General features: G+C 46.0%; 1 protein-coding gene across 1 annotated transcript in view; it reads right to left on the bottom strand.

The window, feature by feature from the left end:
- The window catches only part of Fbxw4 (F-box and WD repeat domain containing 4), an 80,061-nt gene that overhangs the window by 2,009 nt on the left and 57,258 nt on the right, over window positions 1–20,794 (bottom strand). Inside the window, exon 6 of the mRNA XM_090346038.1 lies at window positions 12,556–12,621. Within this exon, the coding sequence (XP_090202164.1) occupies window positions 12,556–12,621 (66 nt within the window). The remainder of the gene's footprint in view (window positions 1–12,555; window positions 12,622–20,794) is intronic.

Genomic DNA, 20,794 nt, shown 5'->3' with positions numbered 1-20,794 from the left:
TCTGTGATCACAGCCCCCAGCCCGCTGTGCTCCAGCCTGCACCCCCACCCACACCCCACCCGGTGGCCAAGAGCAGATTACTGAGAAGAACAATTTCTTTGTGACTGTGTAATTCCCTCCGTGACCGCGGCAGTGGGCAGACCCCTTGCCCCATGCCAGACCCCTAGCAACCGTGTAGGGGGGCCTCTAGGCCCTAGCAACTGCCCCTCAACATCAAGTGCACCCGCTAATCCCTGTGGCTAGGAGATGGGTGGACTTAGTGAGTTTCTACAGAATGTTCAGGGGAAATGGAGGAGAAAGGGCACCTTCCAGGCCCCGTGCCCCAGCTGTCTTCACCCATGAGATGTGGGTCCTCTTCCTTGGCATGACAGGAGAAATAAGGTCATGGGCAATGCACAGGAATGCTCAGGTAAGTGGCCCTGGCATGGGATGGAAGACTCCATGGCCCAAGTGGTACCTAGCTTGAGGCTTGAGGCAGACAAGGCCACCAGCTTTGTGTCTGAATAAAGACTTGAGCTTCAGGCCTCACACTCAGACCTTCAACCTCCCTCTCCTCCCAAGTAAGCCGCCATCTTCCCTAGAGGCACTAATGGTAGAGGTCGGCTACCTTTCTGCGTGAGCCTTGAGCAGTGAGCACTGCAGCTGTCTGGTGCAGGGTTAGCCCCCAGCCTGGCATTCCTAGTCCTCACCTCCTCCACGAGATGGAAGGGAACTCCCCAGGAAAGCTGTCTTCCTCAGTAGCCCTATGCTGGGCGCTCGTGAAGGACCAGGACAAGGGCCTTCTCCCCACATCAGTGTCCCTACCTTCCGGTCAAGGCCCCTGGCTATGACTGCTCCACAGTCGCCCTGTGAACACTCACAGGTACGCATACACATCTGAGCCCTGGACAGGGGAAGTTGTACTTCACAATTCCCCCTTTCCTTCCAGATTTTGGGGCCCTGCCCCCTCCATTAGTGAGGCCATAAGGAATGATTGAGGAGCTCTCCCCTTTAATCTGTAGAAGTAATTTCATGTTTGTTTGAAATAGAAGATGAAAGGCATTGAGGATGGGGAGTAGAGCCCAGCGTGGCCCTACCTGCCCAGTCCTGGGGTTCTGAGAGAGTGGGGTACCTATAGAGCTGGAGGGTCAGCAGTTTTATGAGGCAGAGCATACACATACTCAACTCCCAAACCTGGGCCCTGCCCAGCACCTCAGCCACCTGTTCAAGAATCGGATTAGCCCAAGGGGCTCTCGGAGAGAAACCTAAGGGCCCAGGGAACAGTAGTCCCTTGGGGTCAGAACCAGTCCCAGTAGCCCAGTGTCTGCCAGCCAGGCCTGGCCAGGGGCTGAGGAGTTTCCGTCATACCTTCTCTGCTTTTCTCAAATGGCCACACACACTTCAAACCCCAACAAAAAAGATACAATTTCTTTTGCCTCTGGACACATGACCCTCAAGGCTCTGTTGTGCAGCGCTGGTGAGGTTAAGTTCAGAGCATACACTGACACACCAGGTCTGGGAATGGCCTGGCTCTTCCAATAGTGGCCCAGCGGTGCCATAGGAGCCCTGCTGGGGCTTTGATTTGGGAAAACAAACAGAAATGGCACTATGGGCCCCCACCTCAGGCCCAATTTAACTAGAAAATTCTAGTCTAACTGCTGTGGTGGAAGGGGGAACTGGCCGACAATAGCCCCAAACTTTGGGGGAAGGGGGACAAAACAAGCTGTCTGTCTCCTCATCCCCTCCTCCTGGGTTGCTTTTCTCACTGCAAGTGTGTTCTTGTAAAAACGATTAGATTGCAATTTGTATTACGTAGTGACCCCCAAATTCAGACATTTCACCCCTTTTCTCTGGAAAGAATGTTAAGAATGCTTCTCAGCCTCTCACTGTGGGGGGCGAGAAGGGGGGCAGAGCCTTGGCTGTTGCACAACTTGTGTGGGAACAGGGCTGTTGCTCCAAGCCCCAGCTAAGACAGGAGCAAGAGCCAGGCCTGTCACTATAGGGGCCCAGACAAAAAGTCCTTTCCCTTCTAACTCCTGCAGACAAAGCCTGGGCCGCCAGGAGCTTCTGTGGGTTGGGGGCCTCTACACGCCAGCCTCCTCAGCCTGACTCCAGCAATTCTCTCTCTCCACAGGGAAAGGTAAAGACGGTTGGGCAGCCTGCCTGGGTGAGCCTGAAGAATGGGGTAGGGGAGTGGTGAAGGGGAGTAGGAAGGACTGTTCCCTAGCCTGGGATGCATGGTTTCTGGAAGGAAAAAGCAAGTAGCATGCGGCCATATCTCTGGGGGGAAGGGGCTCCTGAAAGAATGATCTCCCTGGTTCACCTAGCCTTGCTGCCCAGGCAGTGCTATTCCCCTGGCAGGAGAAGAGAGAGGAACCTGTTGCTGCCGTGGGGGAGGAAGGGAATGAAAGCCCTGAAAGCTCTCGGGGAGAGGTTCTGGGTGCCCAGTCAGAGTCAGGTAAAGAGCCAGACCCTCCCCTTCTAACTTGGGCACCAAGTTAGAGCCAGGACACTCACGTCCTACTTTATTCTGGCACAGGGTTGGCACTCGGGGCCTTGTGCCTATTCTCTAGGCTCACCCTCTACCACTTGGGCCACTCCACACTGACCTTTTGCCAGCTATTTTGGAGAAGGGCAAGTCATGGGCTTTTCTGTCAGGCTCAACATGCTCACTGAGAAAATGGGAAATTTTATTCTGCCTTCCATCTTCTCTCCTTCACTCTTTGAACAACCATGAATTAACCACTATTTGTTTATAAGATGTGAGCTGTCATGCCCCAGTGGCTCGGGCCTGTAATCTTAAGCTACTCAGGAGGTTAAGATTTGAGGATCATGGTTCAAAGCCAGCCTAGGCAGAAAAGTCCATGAGGCTATTATCTCCAGTTAATCAGCATATAGTCAGAAGTGGAGGTGTGGTTCAAATGATAGAGTGCCAGCCTTGAGTGAAAAAGCCAAGTGAGGGGCCGGGAGTTTGGCCTAGTGGTAGAGTGCTTACCTAGCATGCACGAAGGTTTGGTTCCTTGGTACCACATACATAGAAAAAAGCCAGAAGTGGTGCTGAGGCTCAAGTGGTAGAGCTCTAGCCTTGAGAAAGTCCAAGGACAGTGCTCAGGCCCTGAGCTCAAGCCCAGGACTGGCAAAAAAAAAAAAAGCCAAGTGAGAGTGAGGCCCTGACTTCCAGCCCAGTACCTATACCAAGAAGATACAGATGTGAGTTGTATCTGTGAAGGAGACATTATCTGTCTTTGGGACATTTCAGTCCAGTGAAGAAGAGAAGTTTGAACCAGTTAATACAAGGTAGGTAATACTGAGAGAGTAACACAAGTCCTATGATGAGATGGACTGAAATAGAGAATGAGCTGGGCACTTGGTGTACAGAGCTTTTTGCTTGTAATCCTAGCTACTCAGGAGGCTGACATCTGAGGATTTTGGTTCAAAGCCAGCCTAGGCAGAAAAGTCCTTGAGACTTATCTCCAATTATCAGAAAATCAAAAGTAGAGCCATGTTTCAAAGTGTTAAGCACTAGCCTTTAGTAGAAGAGTTCAGAGACAGCACCTGGACTCTGAGTTCTAAGCCCTATAACCATCCACCCCCCCCAAAAAAAAAATTCTAGTTGAGGGGAATAGAATAGCCATTCTTTAGTGAGTGAAGTGACTGTGACAATGACAGGTGAATGGCCCAAGCAGAAGGAATTGCAAGGGCACAGGTGTAGAACTAGGGCGACCTAGCTGTTTTGGCAAAAGCTAGCAGTCATTCATTAGTATGAGGGACATGCCACAAAATCTGGCCTCCAGACTGCCAGCGTTCAAGCTCACCCTACCTGGCAGAAGCCACTGTGACTTCAGATATAGAAGCTAAAGGCCACAGAAGAGATCTTTCTTCAAGTCATCCAGCAAGAAAGAGCAGAGCTGCACAATCAGTCTGGCAGCAGCGTGATAAGAACAGGGGAAATCAGAAGGCCTGTTCTCTTATAGGTCTTGTGGGATTATGTGATCCTTACAAAAGGTCTACAAAATGCCTTAACTACATTTTCTAGATGTACAAACTAAGGCTCAAAAGTAAAAAAAAAAAAAAACGAGCAAGCAGTAAAAGTCAGGCCTGCATGCTCCTCTTGTACTGCCAGCCATCACATGCATGCAAGCACCCAGCCACAGTCCCTCAGACACCAGTCTACTTCCATAATCTGATTTGCCCCTGTAGAAATCCAGGGCATCTGCCAGCCCTCGGCTGTGCTGCTCAGTGAAGGAAACGGGAACAGATCACAAAAGTATGGGGAAGAGTAGAGGTGAGAATCTCCTGAAAGTGCCATCCTGTGAGAGAAGCACACAGCCTCTCACATGCGTGCATGCGTGTGCATGTACGCACGCGCACCCCTACAATCCACCTGCGCACACGTGTTCAGACACAATGGCTCAAAGGCCAGGCAGCCCGGCAGCCCACTTTGTACTACTAACAAGGGGACCATAATTACAGGAAGGGACAAGCCGGGCAGATAAAAGGATACAAAATTTCAACATCTGTTGCCATAAAGGGATAAGGAGAAGTGAAATGCAAAGTATCAGTTTGGTGTCAGCAGGCAGAGAGCCAATTTCAAAGAGTTCAGGGGGACACAGGGGACAAGAAAGAAAAAGGAAAGGGGGGAGAGAGAAAAGAGAAAGAAATTACAGGGTTCCTTAAAGAGATAAAGAAAAAAGAGAAGGAAAAAAAGCTGTCAGTAATACTTTCAAAGGAGAAGGCAGGTACTTTACAGAGGGGCAATTCTCATAATCACCCTGACTGAAGGCCAGGCCCCTCCACGGGGTGGGGGCAGGGGACCAAGGGCAGAGACAAAGCCACAGCTGGGCAGTAAGGGCACAAATGGTACCCTAAGAGCAGCCAGCCTATGCTCAGGCCACTGTGTCCATCTCCAGCTGTGTGTCCTCTGCCATTCCAAATGCTATTAGATGCCTATACTCAGCCTGGGCACAGTATTGGAAGGATCCAGTGCAAGCTTGACCTTCTAAAGGTCAAGCTATAGCCCTGGCTGACCCAGTAACCCTTACCAATACATTAACATTGTTCCGTGGAAAAGGCTTGCAACTCCAGCCAGGAGTCACATCAGAGAGGGCTCCATGCTGACATGGAAGCAGGTTTCCTTAGGCAGAAATAGGGGCTCCAGGCCTGGAATGAAAGGCTGAGGGGAAATGTAGAGGACCAGTCAGAATGGATGGGAAACCTGTGCTACTCCTGCCCTTGCTAAGAAGAGATTCAAGATGGAAATGGCAGCCGAAGGTGAACAAAAATGACTAGCTTTAAGTAGAGGGGCGATGAAGGAGTCTGAGGGGACAGGCGCACTGCATGGTCACTCACAGGGAGGCAGTGCCCTAGGACTCAATGCCAAGGAGTCTGCCCTAAAAGCAGCCACATCACCACAGTTCCCTGTCCCCCTCCCTACCTCACAGTTCCCAGGATGGCTCAAAACTATGGCTAGACCTATGATGATACCCTCAGGTCTAGGGTGTGGGTGTCACCCCAGCTTCTCCATCTTGAAGCTCACCTGCCTAGAGCCACAGAGGAGCCAGCTGTGTTCCATCTTAAGGCACCAATGCCAGATTTATTTCAAATACCCTTTGGCAGAAAGACAAAACTCACAGCAAGAACAAATCTGCAAGCATGTGTATGTGTGCCTGCATGTGTGTTATCAGGCTTGGCTATCCAGCTACTAAGAGGGGTCCCCTACAGTCAACATCTAGCACCTCCTCTGGAGCCTAGCCAAGGGCCTGCTAAAATACATTGATTGTTCAAGCTCAGGATTTTGTTTGTTTGCTTTGCTTTTGTTTAGTATTTGGTTTTTTTTTTTGTTTGATTTTTGTCTAAGATTTGAACTTAGTATCTGACACATTTGCTCATTGGCTAGCACACTGAGCCATGCCTCCCTTCCTTCCCTTACACCCCCCCCTTTTTATGGTCAGGTATTCCTGGATGGCTTTGGTACAGTTCCTTTGGACTTGACAGGAGTGCAGGGCCTAGATAGGGCTGCTTTGATGGTTAGCCATCGCCAGGATCTGTCAAGATGAAGGTACAGGTGTTCCTGGCACTTGACGTCTGAGGATCATCCAGAATCAGAAGTGGGAACATTCTAGCTCCCAAGGTAGGATGAAGGACTCCACAATTCCCATTTTAGCACATTAGAAATCCCCAATTCTTGGGTCTAAGGCCATGGCACTTCATTACAAGAGAAAAAAAAAGCAGGAAGAAAAGGAGTGGGGAAGGTGCCATCAAGACAACAGTTGGGGGTTCAAGGCTGTTTCTGATCTGTGTGCTCCAGCTAGCACCTGGCCCTCTCTGCCCTGCTTATTAGTTGTTTTATTATTATTATTGTTTTGGTCTTTTATAAGCTTCTTTTTCTCCTCCAGAGCTGAGGACCTAACTCAAGACCTTGCACTTGCCAGGCAAGGGCTCTTCCGCTGAGCTAAAACCCCAACCCCTACCCTGCTTATTAGCCCCAGAGGTTGTGCTGAGGGGTGGAGGGAGCCAAGGACAGCCTTAAAGCCATCTTTAGGCATTTTGAAAGTAGCATAGGCTGCCTAGGAACGGGCATCTGGGGTGATGGAGGATGGCTCCGGATAGAGGCATGCCCATGCCCAGTGGAGTGCCTTTACCTTGGAGGCTGTCCCAACCCCCACCATCACCTCAGGGCATCCCAGAAACTCAGAGCCTAACTGCTCTTCCTAGCCCTCCCCCAATCCAAGTCACAGCACACACATGAAAGAAAATCCAGGCGCTGCTCAGGTTTCAGCAGTGACAGGTTAAAAGCAAAGAATCTAGCCAGCACCAAACACCGCCCAGCCAGAGTCCTACTGGCGAAGCTGCTCCACCTTGCAGATTGCCTGTCAGTCAGGCTTTGGTGTTATTGAAAGATCAAACTTGGTCCTGCCTGTTCATTACCTTAATCCTGTTTTCTACATGGCTTTATTATCTGCTCAGGCTTCTCTGGGAAAGACAGCTCCAGAGAGTCATCCTGTCCATCCATTTCGTCCCACCCCAAGCAGGTGCCGCCACTACGGGCTCTCCCCTACTCCCTATCAGTCCTCTAAGCTATGCACAGCCTTAGAGGCAAGTCAGATGTTTGCACAAGACCCTGATTCTCCCGTGGGTAAGGAAGAGAATCTGGAGGCTAGAGAGGAGGTAGTGCCAAGGGATGCCCACGGTGGGCCTGCCACACACAGAGCCCACAGACTGGTTAGTGCAAACAGCGACTATGTCTCATCTGGCTCCATTAGAGATCCAGGGTACAGCTATTTTGTGTCCACTCTCATTGGAGTTTGTGTTGAGTTCAGTAACAACTTGGAGTTGGAGGTCAATGCAGTCTCAGGAGTTCATAAGAGAATAACAATCAAGAAGTTACAACCACAGGCAACTCAAAGATCACCCAACCTTAAGGGGTATCAATGTGTGAGAAGTAATGCACTTACTATCTGGTGAATGTAACTGTAACCTATACATTACCTCAATAATAAAAATAAAGTGAAAAAAAAATCACCCAACCTTCAAGGTGACGCTGGCTATGATGGTATACCCACCATGCACTACCTGACTGGGAACACCCACCGTGCACCACCTGACTAGGTACACCCACCGTGCACTGCCTGGCCAGGTACACCCACTGTGTGCTGCCTGACCAAGCAGGGGATTATGGCAAGCACAGGGCCATGCTCCATGACTGACTTCCAGCAGAAAAGCTCACTTGTGACCCACAACCTTACTGGCGAGAGGCTTCTCTGTTCCATGAGGTCAGCAGCCTCCTCTTCTTTCCATTTGCCAGAGGTCACGTGTGTATTAAGGACTGAAAGGCTAGGATTCCACAAACTTCCAGGAGCTCATATGAAAACCACTGTGGTGGGAGCAGGAGGCTGCATAAGGGCACAGCCTGTGCTGTCTAATTGTCCGTAAGGTAACAGGCAACGTGCAGGGCACTTTTTCATGATAATTTATTCTCACTAGCTCTGAAGTAGGTTAATGCTTTTCCAACGTTTAGTTCTCACTGTAGAAACAAGTCCAGAAAATCCCCAGCTCATACTAGTGCATGGCAGAATAGTTATGGAAGTTTGCTCTCTCTGGCTACACAGCCAGTGCTACCTCCAAAACAACCACAGCTTCCCAGCACACATTCTGGCATGGCTCGTCACCAGAGAAGACTCCAGTTTTAGCTCCTTTCTGAAGGGAGAAGGACCAGTGGAAGAAGTTTGGAAAGATGAACTCATGGAAACAAGCAAGTTTCATAGTCTGCAGAATGCCAGCCAGCATTCTAGAGGCTTATGAATGGAGCCCAGAATTTAACTAGAAGGATGAGAGGTATGTTCAGAGCTCCTAGAAAAGGTGTCTTCATCTTTAAATAGGTCTAACCATGAGACTTTTTTTTTTTTTGCATTTTGCATTTACCATGAGATTCTTATCTCCAATTAATCACTAGAAAATAGGAAGTGGGGCTGTAGCTCAGGGGTAGGGCAGTAGCCTTGAGCTAAAGAGCTCAGGGACAATGCCCAGGCCCAGAGTTCAAGCCCCATGACTCCCCTCTCCCCCGACCCAAAATAGGTCTAAGACAGAGTACCTATTCCTCCCCTCCTCTCCTTTCCTTTCCTATCTGTCTTACCCTACAAGTTGGTGGTATTATTCTAAACAAGCTCAAAAGCTAGAGCAAAAGGTACTGTGACTAGGGTAGTAAATATGGGCCCTTAGGGTCTTCAGTTACTAAACCCATTGACCCAGACACCCAGCTTCTGGGCTCCTTGTCATCTAACATCCCAGTAATCAAATTATTATTTGAGCCATTATAAATGAGGTCTTCATTACTTATAGCCCAAAGCTATTGCTAACTGATCTGTTTGTAAGAAACAATGAAAGAACCTAGAACTTTGTGCCTGGCAAAGAGCCCTGGAGGTGTAGAAGCAGTTTTCAGACATGTAAGGGCCTGTCCTGAAGAGAGAGGTTGTGTGCTTCCTGTCCAGGACTACAGTTCATGGAAGAAAACTGACCTTGACAAAGGGTCATCAGCATTTCAACATTCAGAGCCATCCAGGGATGCAACATGTTGCTCAAGGAAAGTACTAAATGTCCTACCTATTCTTGGTTGTAGTAAAAAGCCACTAAAATGGTTTAAAATCTAATTCAAGTGTCTTTATTAGGAAGAAATCCTTTGTAAAGACTGAATCTAGAATGGACTTTTCAGAAAGAAGATATGATGAACACTTCCCTAGACAAGAAAGAGAAGACAAAACTAAAGCAACTAAGAGAGGAAGCATAAAGGAAACATGCCTTCATTGTTACTATAAATGGTTGTATTTAAAGCTCAGTGTTCTTAGGTTTGGCACCAAAAGCATACTTAATAAGAAAAAGTCAAGAGAAGCCGGAAGTGGTGCTCTGGCTCCAGTGGTAGATTACTAGCCTTGAGGAAAGTCTAAGGACAGCGCTTAGGCCCTCTTCAGGACTGGAAAAAAAATTCCCCATTCTTTTGCCGGGCATAGTGGCTCATGCCTGTAATCCCAGCTACTCAGGAGGCTGAGATCTGAGGATCTTGGTTCAAATCCAGGCCCAGCACTAACGTCCATGAGACTCTTATCTTCAATTAACCACAAAAAAATCCGAAGTGGTACTGTTGCTCAAGGGGTAGAGCAGTAGCCTAGAGCTAAAATGCTCAGGGATAGCGCCCAGGCCCAGAGTCCAAGCCCCACCACCACCAACAACAACAACAAAAGGTCACTAGGCATGGTGGCTCACACCTATAATCCTAGCTACTCAGAAGGCTGAGATCTGAGGATCTGAGATTCAAAGCCAGCCGGGCACTAAATAATGTGAGGCTCTTATCTCCAATTAATCACTAGAAAATGGGAAATGGGGCTGTGGTTCAAGGGATAGGGCAATAGCCTTGAGCTAAAAAGCTCAGGGACAGTGCCCAGGCCCAGAGTTCCAAAACCTTGCCCCCCCCCAAAAAAATCAATGATTTAGATTGTATCAAAACTGTAGTTATCAGAGAAATTTAAGTTAAATCCATTATGAGATACCATCCCTACTAACATGAGCTAAAACAGAAAATGACAATGACAACAAGTATGGTCACAGTGTAGATCTATCATACATTCTTAGGAGGGAATGTAAAATAGTAAAGATACTCTGAAAAGTAGTTTGGCATATACTTATCAACTCTCGTGGCATCTATCCCAGAGAAATGAAAGTGTGTACTTACATAAAAACCTATGTGCAAATGTGCATAACAACTTTATTAGCAATTGTAAAACAAACAAACAAACAAACAAAAAAAAAACGGAGTTGGGAGTGTGGCCTACTGGTAGAGTGCTTGCTTAGCATGCATGAAGCCCTGGGTTAGATTCCTTGGTAGCACATACACAGAAAAAGCTGGAAAAGTGGTGCTGTGGCTCAAGTGGTAGACTGGCTAGCCTTGAGAAAGCCCAAGGATAGTGCCCAGGTCCTGAGTTCAAGCCCAGGACTGACAAAAAAAGAAAAGAAAAGAAAAAATCAAGCCAAATATCTTTCAAGGGGTAAATGTTCTTCATGGTGAAACTCTGATGGATTCATACCATGAGATCTGAGAATCATGGTTCAAAGATAGCCAGGGCAAGAAAGTCTGTGAGATTCTTACCTCCAATTACCCACCAGAAAACTAGCACTGTGGTGTGGCTCAAAGCAGTAGGGCACTAGACAAGTGAAAAAGCTCAGGATTAGCGCCCAGGTCCTGAGTTCAAGTCCTATGACGAAGGAAGGAAGGAAGGAAGGAAGGAAGGAAGGAAGGAAGGAAGGAAGGAAGGAAGGAAGGAAGGAGAGGGAGGGAGAGAGAGAGAGAACAAACAAGCAGTACTTCTATGTCCTTGGAAGTAATATGCTGAGTTTTTGAAACAGCAGATCTCAAAAGATGACAGACTAGAGTTTAGGAATAGGACACATGCCTGCAATCTCAGCTACCAAGAAGCAGAGGTTAAGAGGACTGTTGCTCGAGGCCACCTCAGGCAAAAAAATATCAGACCCTATTTTAAAAATAACTAAACCAAACAAGGGCTATGAGTGTGCCTCAAAGTAGAAAAGTAGCTGCTTTGCAACTGCAAGGCTTTGAGTTTAAACCCTTATAACAGACAGACAGAGACAGACAGAGACAGACAGACAGACAGACAGACAGACACACACACACACACACACACACACACACACACGACATGCTATATTGTAACACAAGTACAAAATCTTCAAAATGACAAATTTATAGTATACATAAATGGCTGCCAGGAATTAGAAATAAAGAGTGAGTAGAGAAGGGGAGTAGAGGGTAAGTGTGACTATAAACAAGTAAATACAGGGATCTTTGTGCTAAACATGAAATGAATAGTTCCACATCATAGCTGGCACAGGATTCTATATGTGGTAAAATTATTTAGAATAACATATACATAATGTAAGCATGATCTGAAGAGGATTATACTGATGTCAAGTTCCTGGTTTTGATATTATATATCATTTAAGATATTACAAGAATATTCCTTTCTGTAACTTCCTCTGAATCAACAGTTACTTCAAATTAAAAGATTTTTAACAAACAAGGTTTTTAAGAGAATGGTAGATAATCAGATGGGACTGTATCAAGCTTGCTAGGTCAGAGAACTGTGAATATAACCTGGATGGTGTTTTAATTATTCTCTATAAGTTTTATAGTTTATAGATGTCATTATTTAAAAAAAATCATATCTATGGATAGATGGGATTTGTGTGTGTGTGTGCGTGTTTGGGCTGGTACTGGGGCTTGAACTTAGGGGCCTGGGCACTGTCCTTGAACTTTTTTACTCAAGGCTGGTGCTCTGTCCCTTAATCTGGGGCTCCATTTTTGACTTTTTGGTATTTAATTGAAGATAAAAGTGTCATGGACTTTCCTGCCCAGGCTGGCTTCAAACTACAATCCTCAGATCTCAGCCTCCTCAGTAGCTAGGATTACAGGCGACAGCCAGTAGTGCCTGATTAGATGGAGTTTTCCTTTTTTTTTTGGCTAGTCCCGGACCGTGAACTCAGAGCCTGAGCACTGTCCTTGGGCTTTCTTAAGGCTAGAGTTCTACCATTTGAGCCACTGCCCCATTTCCAGCTTTTTCTATGTATGTGGTATTGAGTCTTTGTGTATGCTAGACAAGCAATCTACCACTAGTCCAAACTCCCAGCCCCCGTAGATGGGGTTTTATGTAGTCACATAGCCAGACATTCTTCAGAGAAAGGGTATTATAAATCCAAATATTTATCACAAATACTACCTGAAATTATTCAACAATTATGAATTGTGAATTACTTCAGAGTTATGAATTGCTTCAGAAGTATTGAATTCCATTGATAGTACTTCAAAAATAAACAGAAATATTTCAACAGAGTCTACAAGCTAACGCCAAAGACTTCACAGCTATCAGTGAGTTTCAAGGCAGGGGCCCTCTCCAGCCTCCTCCTGTACCTCTGGGCCAATGAAGGCAAGAGTTGGTCAGTGAATTCCTTACCTTCCTAACTACCCCCACCCCATGCCTATGGTTTGCCGAGGTAGGCTCAGGAATGTCTTACCTGTTGAGGTCCCAGATTCTCAGTGGTGAGAAGTGCCCACAACAAGCTGTCCCTGTCACAAAAGAGCTGCCAAACAAAAGGAGAGCAGAGTTAGATTAGGCTTGTCAGAACTTGTGGTAGAAATGGCTACATAATTGGAAATGCAGGGCTCTTTCCTCAGGAGTCATAGCACTAAGCCTGAATGAGAAAGCAGCTGGAAGAGTAATCTAGCTGTGGAATAATTATGAGAAGGCAACTTGGCACATGCAGTATGGGCTATGGCTTCTCAGAAAACCTTCATGTTCAGTGATAGCTAAGCTTGGTACTCAAATTCGGTTGTGTAACCTCTTCCTACCAAAAAAAAAAAAAGATGTTTGAATGGGTGCCTCAATGGCCAAAAGAGTAAGATTCATCTTCTTTTACCATCTGACTTCAAATCAAATGCCTTTGAATTTAATTTTTAAAAAAGAAATAGGGCAGGAGTCTGGCCTAGTGGTAGAGTGCTTGCCTAGCACCCACGAAGACCCAGGTTTGACTCTTCGGTACCACATACATAGAAAAAAGCTGGAAGTGATGCTGTGGCTCAGGTGGCAAGTGGTAGAGCTCTAGCCTTGAGAAAGTCAAAGGACAGTGCTCAGGCCCTGAGCTCAAGCCCAAGACTGGCAAAAAAATAAATAAATAAAATAAAACATTTCTTTGGCTTTTGCTTCATTCTTTCTAATGGCACAGGTAGCTCATGCCTATAACCCTAATTACTCAAGAAGAATGAGATCTGAGGATCTTGGTTCAAAGTCAGCCTGACCTGAAGTCTGTGAGACTCTTTAATTATCCTGCAAGAAGCCAGAATTAAAAGTTTGGCTCAAGTGGTAGAATGCCACTTAGACAGGAACGCTAAAGGAGAATGCTCAGACACTGAGTTCAAGCCCAGTATTGTCATAGCCTGTCGGGCTGTGATTGTATGATCCCTGAGAGGAAAACAGAAGGCCTCCTGAGAACAATCGCTTGGGAGTTGCTAGATGTAACTCCACTCAGTGACAGGCTGAGGACATGTCTGAAAGGTTTATGAGCTAGGAGAATCTGGAAATGTGGTGCTAGTACAGGGCAAGTGCAAATGCTCCGAAGTAAGGACAGGACAAAGAATAAAGGAAAGTAAATTCCCAGTGTGATGGGAGTTAGGAAGAATCTCCAGAGACTGCCAAATTCCACCAAGAGGCAAGAGAGAAGACCATCATCAGCTGTATTTTCTTGTGTCTTTTATATACCCTAATACTGAAAATAAGACGATCTGCAATTCCATATTAAGAGGAGGCATGGCACTTACGAAGGACCATTGGAATGGGCAGGGTTAGTCAGAGCACTAGTACTAGAACTTGAACCTCTGAGCCAGACCAGTCCTTTGTTAAAGGATTTGGCAGGAGTGGGAGGGGAAACCTTTGGGAAACCTAATGGCAAGCAAGAAATTTGAAAGCAGTTGTCATTCAGGAGCCCAGGGGCAGTGACAGGCATTGTTCCTACATGTCTGGCCTGGCGGAAGGGAGACTGGACATACTAATGACATGTTAGCAATGTGAACAGAGCCTATCTACCTACCTTGCCCAGTGAGAAAGAAAACTCCCACAAGACAGGCTCTGAAGAAGCCAGTGGCCAGAGTGAGTGGAGAGCTGCTGCTAGTTGCTGGTGAGCAAGATGTTGAGCTACCCTGCTGATTTACCATCAGAACTGTAAGGCTGGTGTCATCCTCAAGTTGATATCAACACCATATGAGATACCTTCGGGCACCTCTGACTAAAGCCAAGACTCCCTCCAGGTATATGTAATTATATCTTCTTCCTTCTCCCACCAGCCATTCCACTACAGAGTGGCAGCATCAAAACAGTCTCTATCATGCCCTAAGAGACTTACAACCGTAGGAGTAGCCACTGAACACTAAAGAATCAAACTAAATCAGGAGGTACATTACCTTGGGGTGCAAGCACAATAGCCACTTGGAAATCATTGGAATAGGCAACTGGGCTCTCTAGACTTTTGAGGAATCTGAACCAGGTGAAGGGTGCAAGGAGAATAGAGATATTTCTTAAGGAGCTTGATGGTTGATTAGGCTACAAGCCTAAATTAGCATCAAGGTAAGTCAATGGAAAGAGGGGAGGAGCCTGAAACTTCCAGGCTCTGTCACTCCCAGAGCTCTGACATCTCAACAGGTAGGGTGGGGTAAAGTGGAGGGCATATATAAACACCCTTTTCAGGAACTCACTCCTAGATTCCTCTACTTGGCCAACCCATCCCCTAGCCCTCATCTTCACATCCTGTTACAGGTTTTCTGAATTACTTAGATACAACACCCATGAGTGATCCTTTCCAAAAGCTGCTCTTTCCCCTGTGTTAGCACCGTAAAGCAGAAAAGGGAGGCAATAGAAACAGTCTTCCTGGACCTATGAGTTTGATGAAACTCAGCAAGAAATCATCTGAGCAACTGTTAGGTATACGTTGACCTGGATTCTCCAGGGGAACACCCAAAATAGGGGGCCTGCCAGGGATGCCAGGGAGTCACGGTGACTACAGACACAGTTCCCAGACCCATCATGGTGGCCATATTTGTCCCCTAACCCACTCTACAATTTCTATGGCCAAAGAAAAGTTTTATTTCTTTTTTTGTAAATTAAATTCAAAGACATTTGAAGTCAGATGGTAAAAGAAGATGAATCTAAGTACAGCCCCCCAGATTGGGCTCTGCTAGATCTGCTATCCAGCACGTCCAAAGGATGTTTCATATCCCACAGCGAGTCCACATGAGATGTAGGCTCCTATTCCCGTTCCTATCACATGAAAAGGAGTAAGTAGCAAGTCACCTCACAAACTGTGCAGATTCTGGGGTTGTACATAGGGCTGGCTGTCTACACTTGGCACCCTTGAAAAGGAAAGTGGGGTAGGGTGAGATTTGTATCTCACAGTCAGCTTCACCTACAGTTTTCTAAGCATGTTCTCTAAGCAGTTCTCTAAGCTCCATGGCTCTTGCACTGAACAAAAAGCCTGCTTTGGGCCAGGAGTTTGGCCTAGTGGTAGAGTGCTTGCCTAGCATGCACAAAGACCCAGGTTCGATTCCTCAGTACCACATACATAGAAAAAAGCTGGATGTGGTGCTGTGGTTCAAGTAGTAGAGCGCTGGTCTTGAGAAAGTTCAAGGACAGTGCTCAGACCCTGAGTTCAAGCCCACTGGCAAAAAAAAAAAAAAAAGCCTGCTTGGATCCCCTTACCCCTGGCATTAATCTAACATCCACTGTGCTAAGTAAACCAAAGGTTCTCAAGAGATCAATGATATAGAAACATGTCTCATTCCTGCTAAGTCTCTTCCTACTGATCTACTTATGTATTCCCCAGTGCCAGCATAATAACTGGTCCAATATAGATCAGTAAATATAGATCAACAAAACTGACCTGAGAGGCTCTTCCATTGCCCAAAGCCAACATGGCTGGGAAAACCAGTCATTTGGGCTGTAAAGCGGTACCTCTGCTTCTTAGGGGAATCGGCAGAGTCTAAAACCTGAACAATGCATGACAGTCATGCATGTGTAGGAATAAGAATTCACAAGCACAACAGAAGCACTATCAGTACCAATAATGTCAACATACAAGCATAACCACACAAATACATGTACTCATTCTTTCTCTCTGCTAAAGGGTCTAAATGTCACTCTGAATCCATAAACCATTCTTTGGGGGTCAGAAAATCCCTACCAGAAGCCAGTCTGCAATTCCTCATGCTATTTCAGGCCTCACCTTGTCCTCCTCTCCTCAATCGCATTTAGGCAAGTCTAGCATCAGAGCCATCATCAGGCTTCAGGAATGGATACAGAAGCTCTCAAACTACAAAAGCCACTAGGAGACTTCAGGGTTTTGTACACAAGTTGAGGAACAAATGGTAGCAAGAGAGGAAAGTGAGGAAGAAAATTAAAATTAGTTGGGTATGTTTAGGCTAAAAAGAGGGTAGATCTTATGGTTTCTACATTATTATTATTATTATTATTATTATTATTACTATTATTAGTCATGGGGCTTGAACTCTGGGCCTGAGTGCTGTCCCTGAGCTTTTCAGCTCAAGGATCCTGCTCTTCCACTTGAGCCACAGCACCACTTTCAGTTTTGCTTGGAGATAAGAATCTCACAGACTTTCATGGCTGGGCTGGCTTTGAATGGTGATCCTCCTGCTTCATTATTTTTAGTGCTAGAATTAGTACAAGACACTATGCTTGACAACTAAACTAAGTACTTTCTATGCATCAGGTGCTAAGCAAGCATTTCAACAGCGTTACCCCACTTATTCCTCATAACCCTATCAGCAGGTATCACCTTCCCTAATTTACAGATGAGAAAACTGAGACCCAGAAAGGTAACTAACTTGCTCAAGACCACACAAGTAGCAATTAGTCAGACTGGAATTGGATGCTAGTCACTATTGACTCCAGAGCTCAAGTTATATCACATTATCCTTCACACTATAAACTCTTATCTAAGCCACATGTGAGTAGCTCAAATGTTTGGGTCCCCTGCACCTAGTATACCTACTCTTACCCAAATGCTTCTTGAACGAAGGAATGAATCAACAAGTGAACAAACGACTCCACGTGGAAGGAGAAAGAGCCTGGCTCTGAGACTGGTGATAGAAGTGGTGGGCGTAGCAGCTGTGCCCCGTGGCTGGCTCAGAGCCGCCCAGCTGGCCAAGGCCCCAGAAGCCTCTGAACCTGGGCTGACACACTTTGGCAATGGAGGCCACCAGAGCTGTCACATCATTCACCAACATGCCCATCAAGTGTATTCAGTTCTCTTCAACCCACATTGGCATTTTAATTACTGTTGGGTAAACTAATTTGTACAAATGAAGGCCAGGCTGCCTAATAGAATATGCAAGCTCTCTGACCTCTGACAGGCACTGACACGAGATACAAAGGCGGCCGAGGAAGGCTTTTTATCTGAGCCTTATTACTCTCTATTACTCCAATTAGTCAGGCTCCAGTGCTCCTAATTGGAGGAAAAATTGCAATTAAATCAATTTTTGATGGGCTGCAAGTGGGCTCCCGACCCGCCCTGCTTGTGAAACACTGATATTATAGCAGCAAAGGTCACAGGCCTCATCAGCACCTGGGGCTCCCCTATTTCCCTCGGCCCCCTCCTTAAATACCTCAAGGAAACTCCAGCCCCTCCATTGGCTCGGCCAGGAAGGGTGGGAAGGAGGGAGTCATTAGAACATGTCAGGTCTCATTGCTACTGCCGCCATCTGCCGCCTCTGCCACTGACATCATTATAGCAGCTAAGTCCCGAAGCTTGAATACAGTGCGAAGGTCACACAAACTCACTTGGTGAAGAGAAGCCAGGAGCAGTGCAATGACAGCACCATGAGGAAGGGACCAGCAGAGTGGGCACAGGAGGTCAACAGAAGCCAGGAAGGGAGAAGACAGGCTAGTGGGAGTGTGTGAGGCTATTAGTGCCTCATATCCAACTAACAGGGCACCTCGATCACCCGAGAAGTGAGGAAACAGGTATGCTTGAAAAAGGACAAAAGGGAGATAAAGAAATCCTGTTCGAGCTCCAGGAAACACATACCTGGTAGCTGGGGAAACCTCCACCCCAAATGCTATGCATAGAGATACAGGGCTGTTTAGGCGACCCACGAGGGGCTCGAGTGTGTCTAACCATAGCATTCTAGGAAGAAGGCCAGGGGCAGTGAGTTCCAAGAACTAAATACTAAACACAACTCTTTTCACCAAAGTAAGTCATAATAAGACCAAAAAGCCTATTACAAGCTTGAATAAAAGAAATCTAAAGTACATAAATATAACTCCTAGCATATTCCACTACCTCTAAGAGAGTATATGGATAGAAAATAGAAATTCCTAAGTTCAGCTAACTTCATAGATTACTAGACCACAATGTGTTGATTGGCCAAGAAGGATATATGCCTTGCCTTTAAGGCCTCAAAACCAAATACATGAGACAATCAATACTCTAATACTCAATGGAATGAATACATGGTCATTCAAAATGTTTCTAAAGAACGCAAGCAGGATGCTGCTCTACTGTCACAAGAGAGGATATAAACATCATCATTGCAATTTTTCATAGCCTGTGCATTAAAAAATTTAGTACAAGCCAGGTACTAGTGAAGGCTCATGTCTGTAATATTAGCTACTCACAAGGCTGAGATTGGAGGATAACAGTTCTAACATCCCGGGCAGGAAAGTCAGTGAAACTTATCTTCAATTAACTACCGAAAATTCTGAAGTGGAGCTGTGGCACACTCAGTAGAATAATAGTTTTGAGGAAAAAAACTTAGGGACAGTGACCAGGCCTTGAGTTCAAGCCTCATGAGCAGCTTACATACAAAAAATTTTTTAGTATGAGGGAAAAACACAAAAACACTAAAAGTGATTGTGTTAGGCCAATAAAGTAATAACAAATTACTTTTTCAAAAAAAATTTCCAATCTCCTCTAATGATGTGTATTTTTTGTTGTTGTTGTTGATACTGGGACCTGAACCCAGGGCACACACTCTTGACGAGGCTTTTTTTTTGGCCAGTCCTGGGCGTGGGCTCAAGGCATGAGCACTGTCCTTGGGTTTTCTCAAGGCTAGAGCTCTACCACTTGAGCCTTAGCACCCTTTCTGGCTTTTTTCTATGTATGTGGTACTGAGGAATCGAACCCAGGTCTTCATGCATGCTAGGCAAGCACTCTACCACTAGGCCAAACTCCCAGCCCGGCTTTTTCCTCTCATAGATGGCACTCTACCACTTGAGCCACATCTCCACTTCTGTTATTCTCATTTTTTGCTAGTTAATTGGAGACAAGAGTCTCAGGATTTGTTTGCGCAAGCTGACTTTAAACCACAATTCTCAGATTTCAGCTTCCTGAGTAGTTAGGACTATAGGCATGAGCCATTGGCACTTGGCTATGAGTGCTAACTTTTTAAGGAAAACACACACACACACACACACACACACACACACACACACACACACACACACACACACACACACACACTATTGGGCCAGGATCATAGTCTAGTGGAAAAGTGTTCACCCTGTATACTCAAAGCCCTGGGTTCAATTCCTCAGTACCACATACAGAGAAAAAGCCAGAAGTGGCGCTATGGCTCAAGTGGCAGGGCACTAGCCTTGAGCAAAAAGTGTTCAAAGACAGTGCCCAAGCCCTGTGTTCAAGCCCCAGGACTGTCCAAAAAAAAACAAACCATATTTATATTCTATGTGATGGCACTTCTGTCCACAACTCACGGTGCAGAGTAGGTAAACCAGACAGACTTGTCTGGTAAAGCCAATGTCCACAATAGCTGACAAGAGTCAGCAAAAGCATACCTTGGGCTGAAGTACTAGAGTTAGCCAGTATACAAGATTAGCCAGTAGTCCCAGAACAGAAGGAAGGTACTTCTGATTTGGCACTGAATACTATGAGACAAGACTGACTTTTTTTTTGGGGGGGGGGGGCAGGGAGGAAAGAGCAATAAAGGGGATTGAATTCAGAGCCTGGGAACTGTCTTTAGCTTTTCCACTTAAGGCTGGTGCTCTATTATTAAAGCCACAGCTCCACTTTTGACTTTTTGGTGGTTAAATGAAGGGTCTCACAGACTTTCCTGCCTGAGCTGGCTTCAAAACTTGATGATCCTCAGTCAGAAGCCACCAGAGCCAAGCAAGGCTGACTCTTGACTCCCTTAGTTACAGAAGTCTGGAATACCTGTTCAATTTACTTACACACACACACACACACACACACACACACACACACACACACACACACCACACTCTTGGACCTCTTTCAGGATTCAAGTACTCAATAGAGTGGCTAGGAGCTAGAGATCTTGCTTCTGCTTTCCCCTCTGATAACAGGTCAAGCCCAACAAAGGCCACACAAAGGAGTGCAGTAAAACAGCTAGGAACTATATACAAAGAAATGTAAAATGACTCTTTCTCACTTAACCAATCTTTCTCACTTAACCAGTGGTAAAAGAATATAAGATCTGACCCAAATGAGATCATTCTACTAAATAATGAGAAACCTGACTAATGGAAGAGAAGAATTAATGGGCGGAAAAACAAAAAATTAAAAATCAAGGAAAGTTGCCAGGTGCAGTGGCTCATGCCAGTAATCCTAGCTATTCAGGAGGCTGAGATCTAAGGATCAAGGTTCAAAGCCAGGACCTGAGCACTGTCCTTGGGTTTTCTCAAGGCTAGAGCTCTACCACTTAAACCACAGCACC

This window comes from Megascapheus bottae, chromosome 15, assembly GCF_031878675.1.
Source record: "Megascapheus bottae isolate mThoBot1 chromosome 15, mThoBot2.hap1, whole genome shotgun sequence".
In the NCBI taxonomy this organism is placed as follows: Eukaryota; Metazoa; Chordata; class Mammalia; order Rodentia; family Geomyidae; genus Megascapheus; species Megascapheus bottae.
This window is presented reverse-complemented; position numbering and strand designations above follow the sequence as displayed.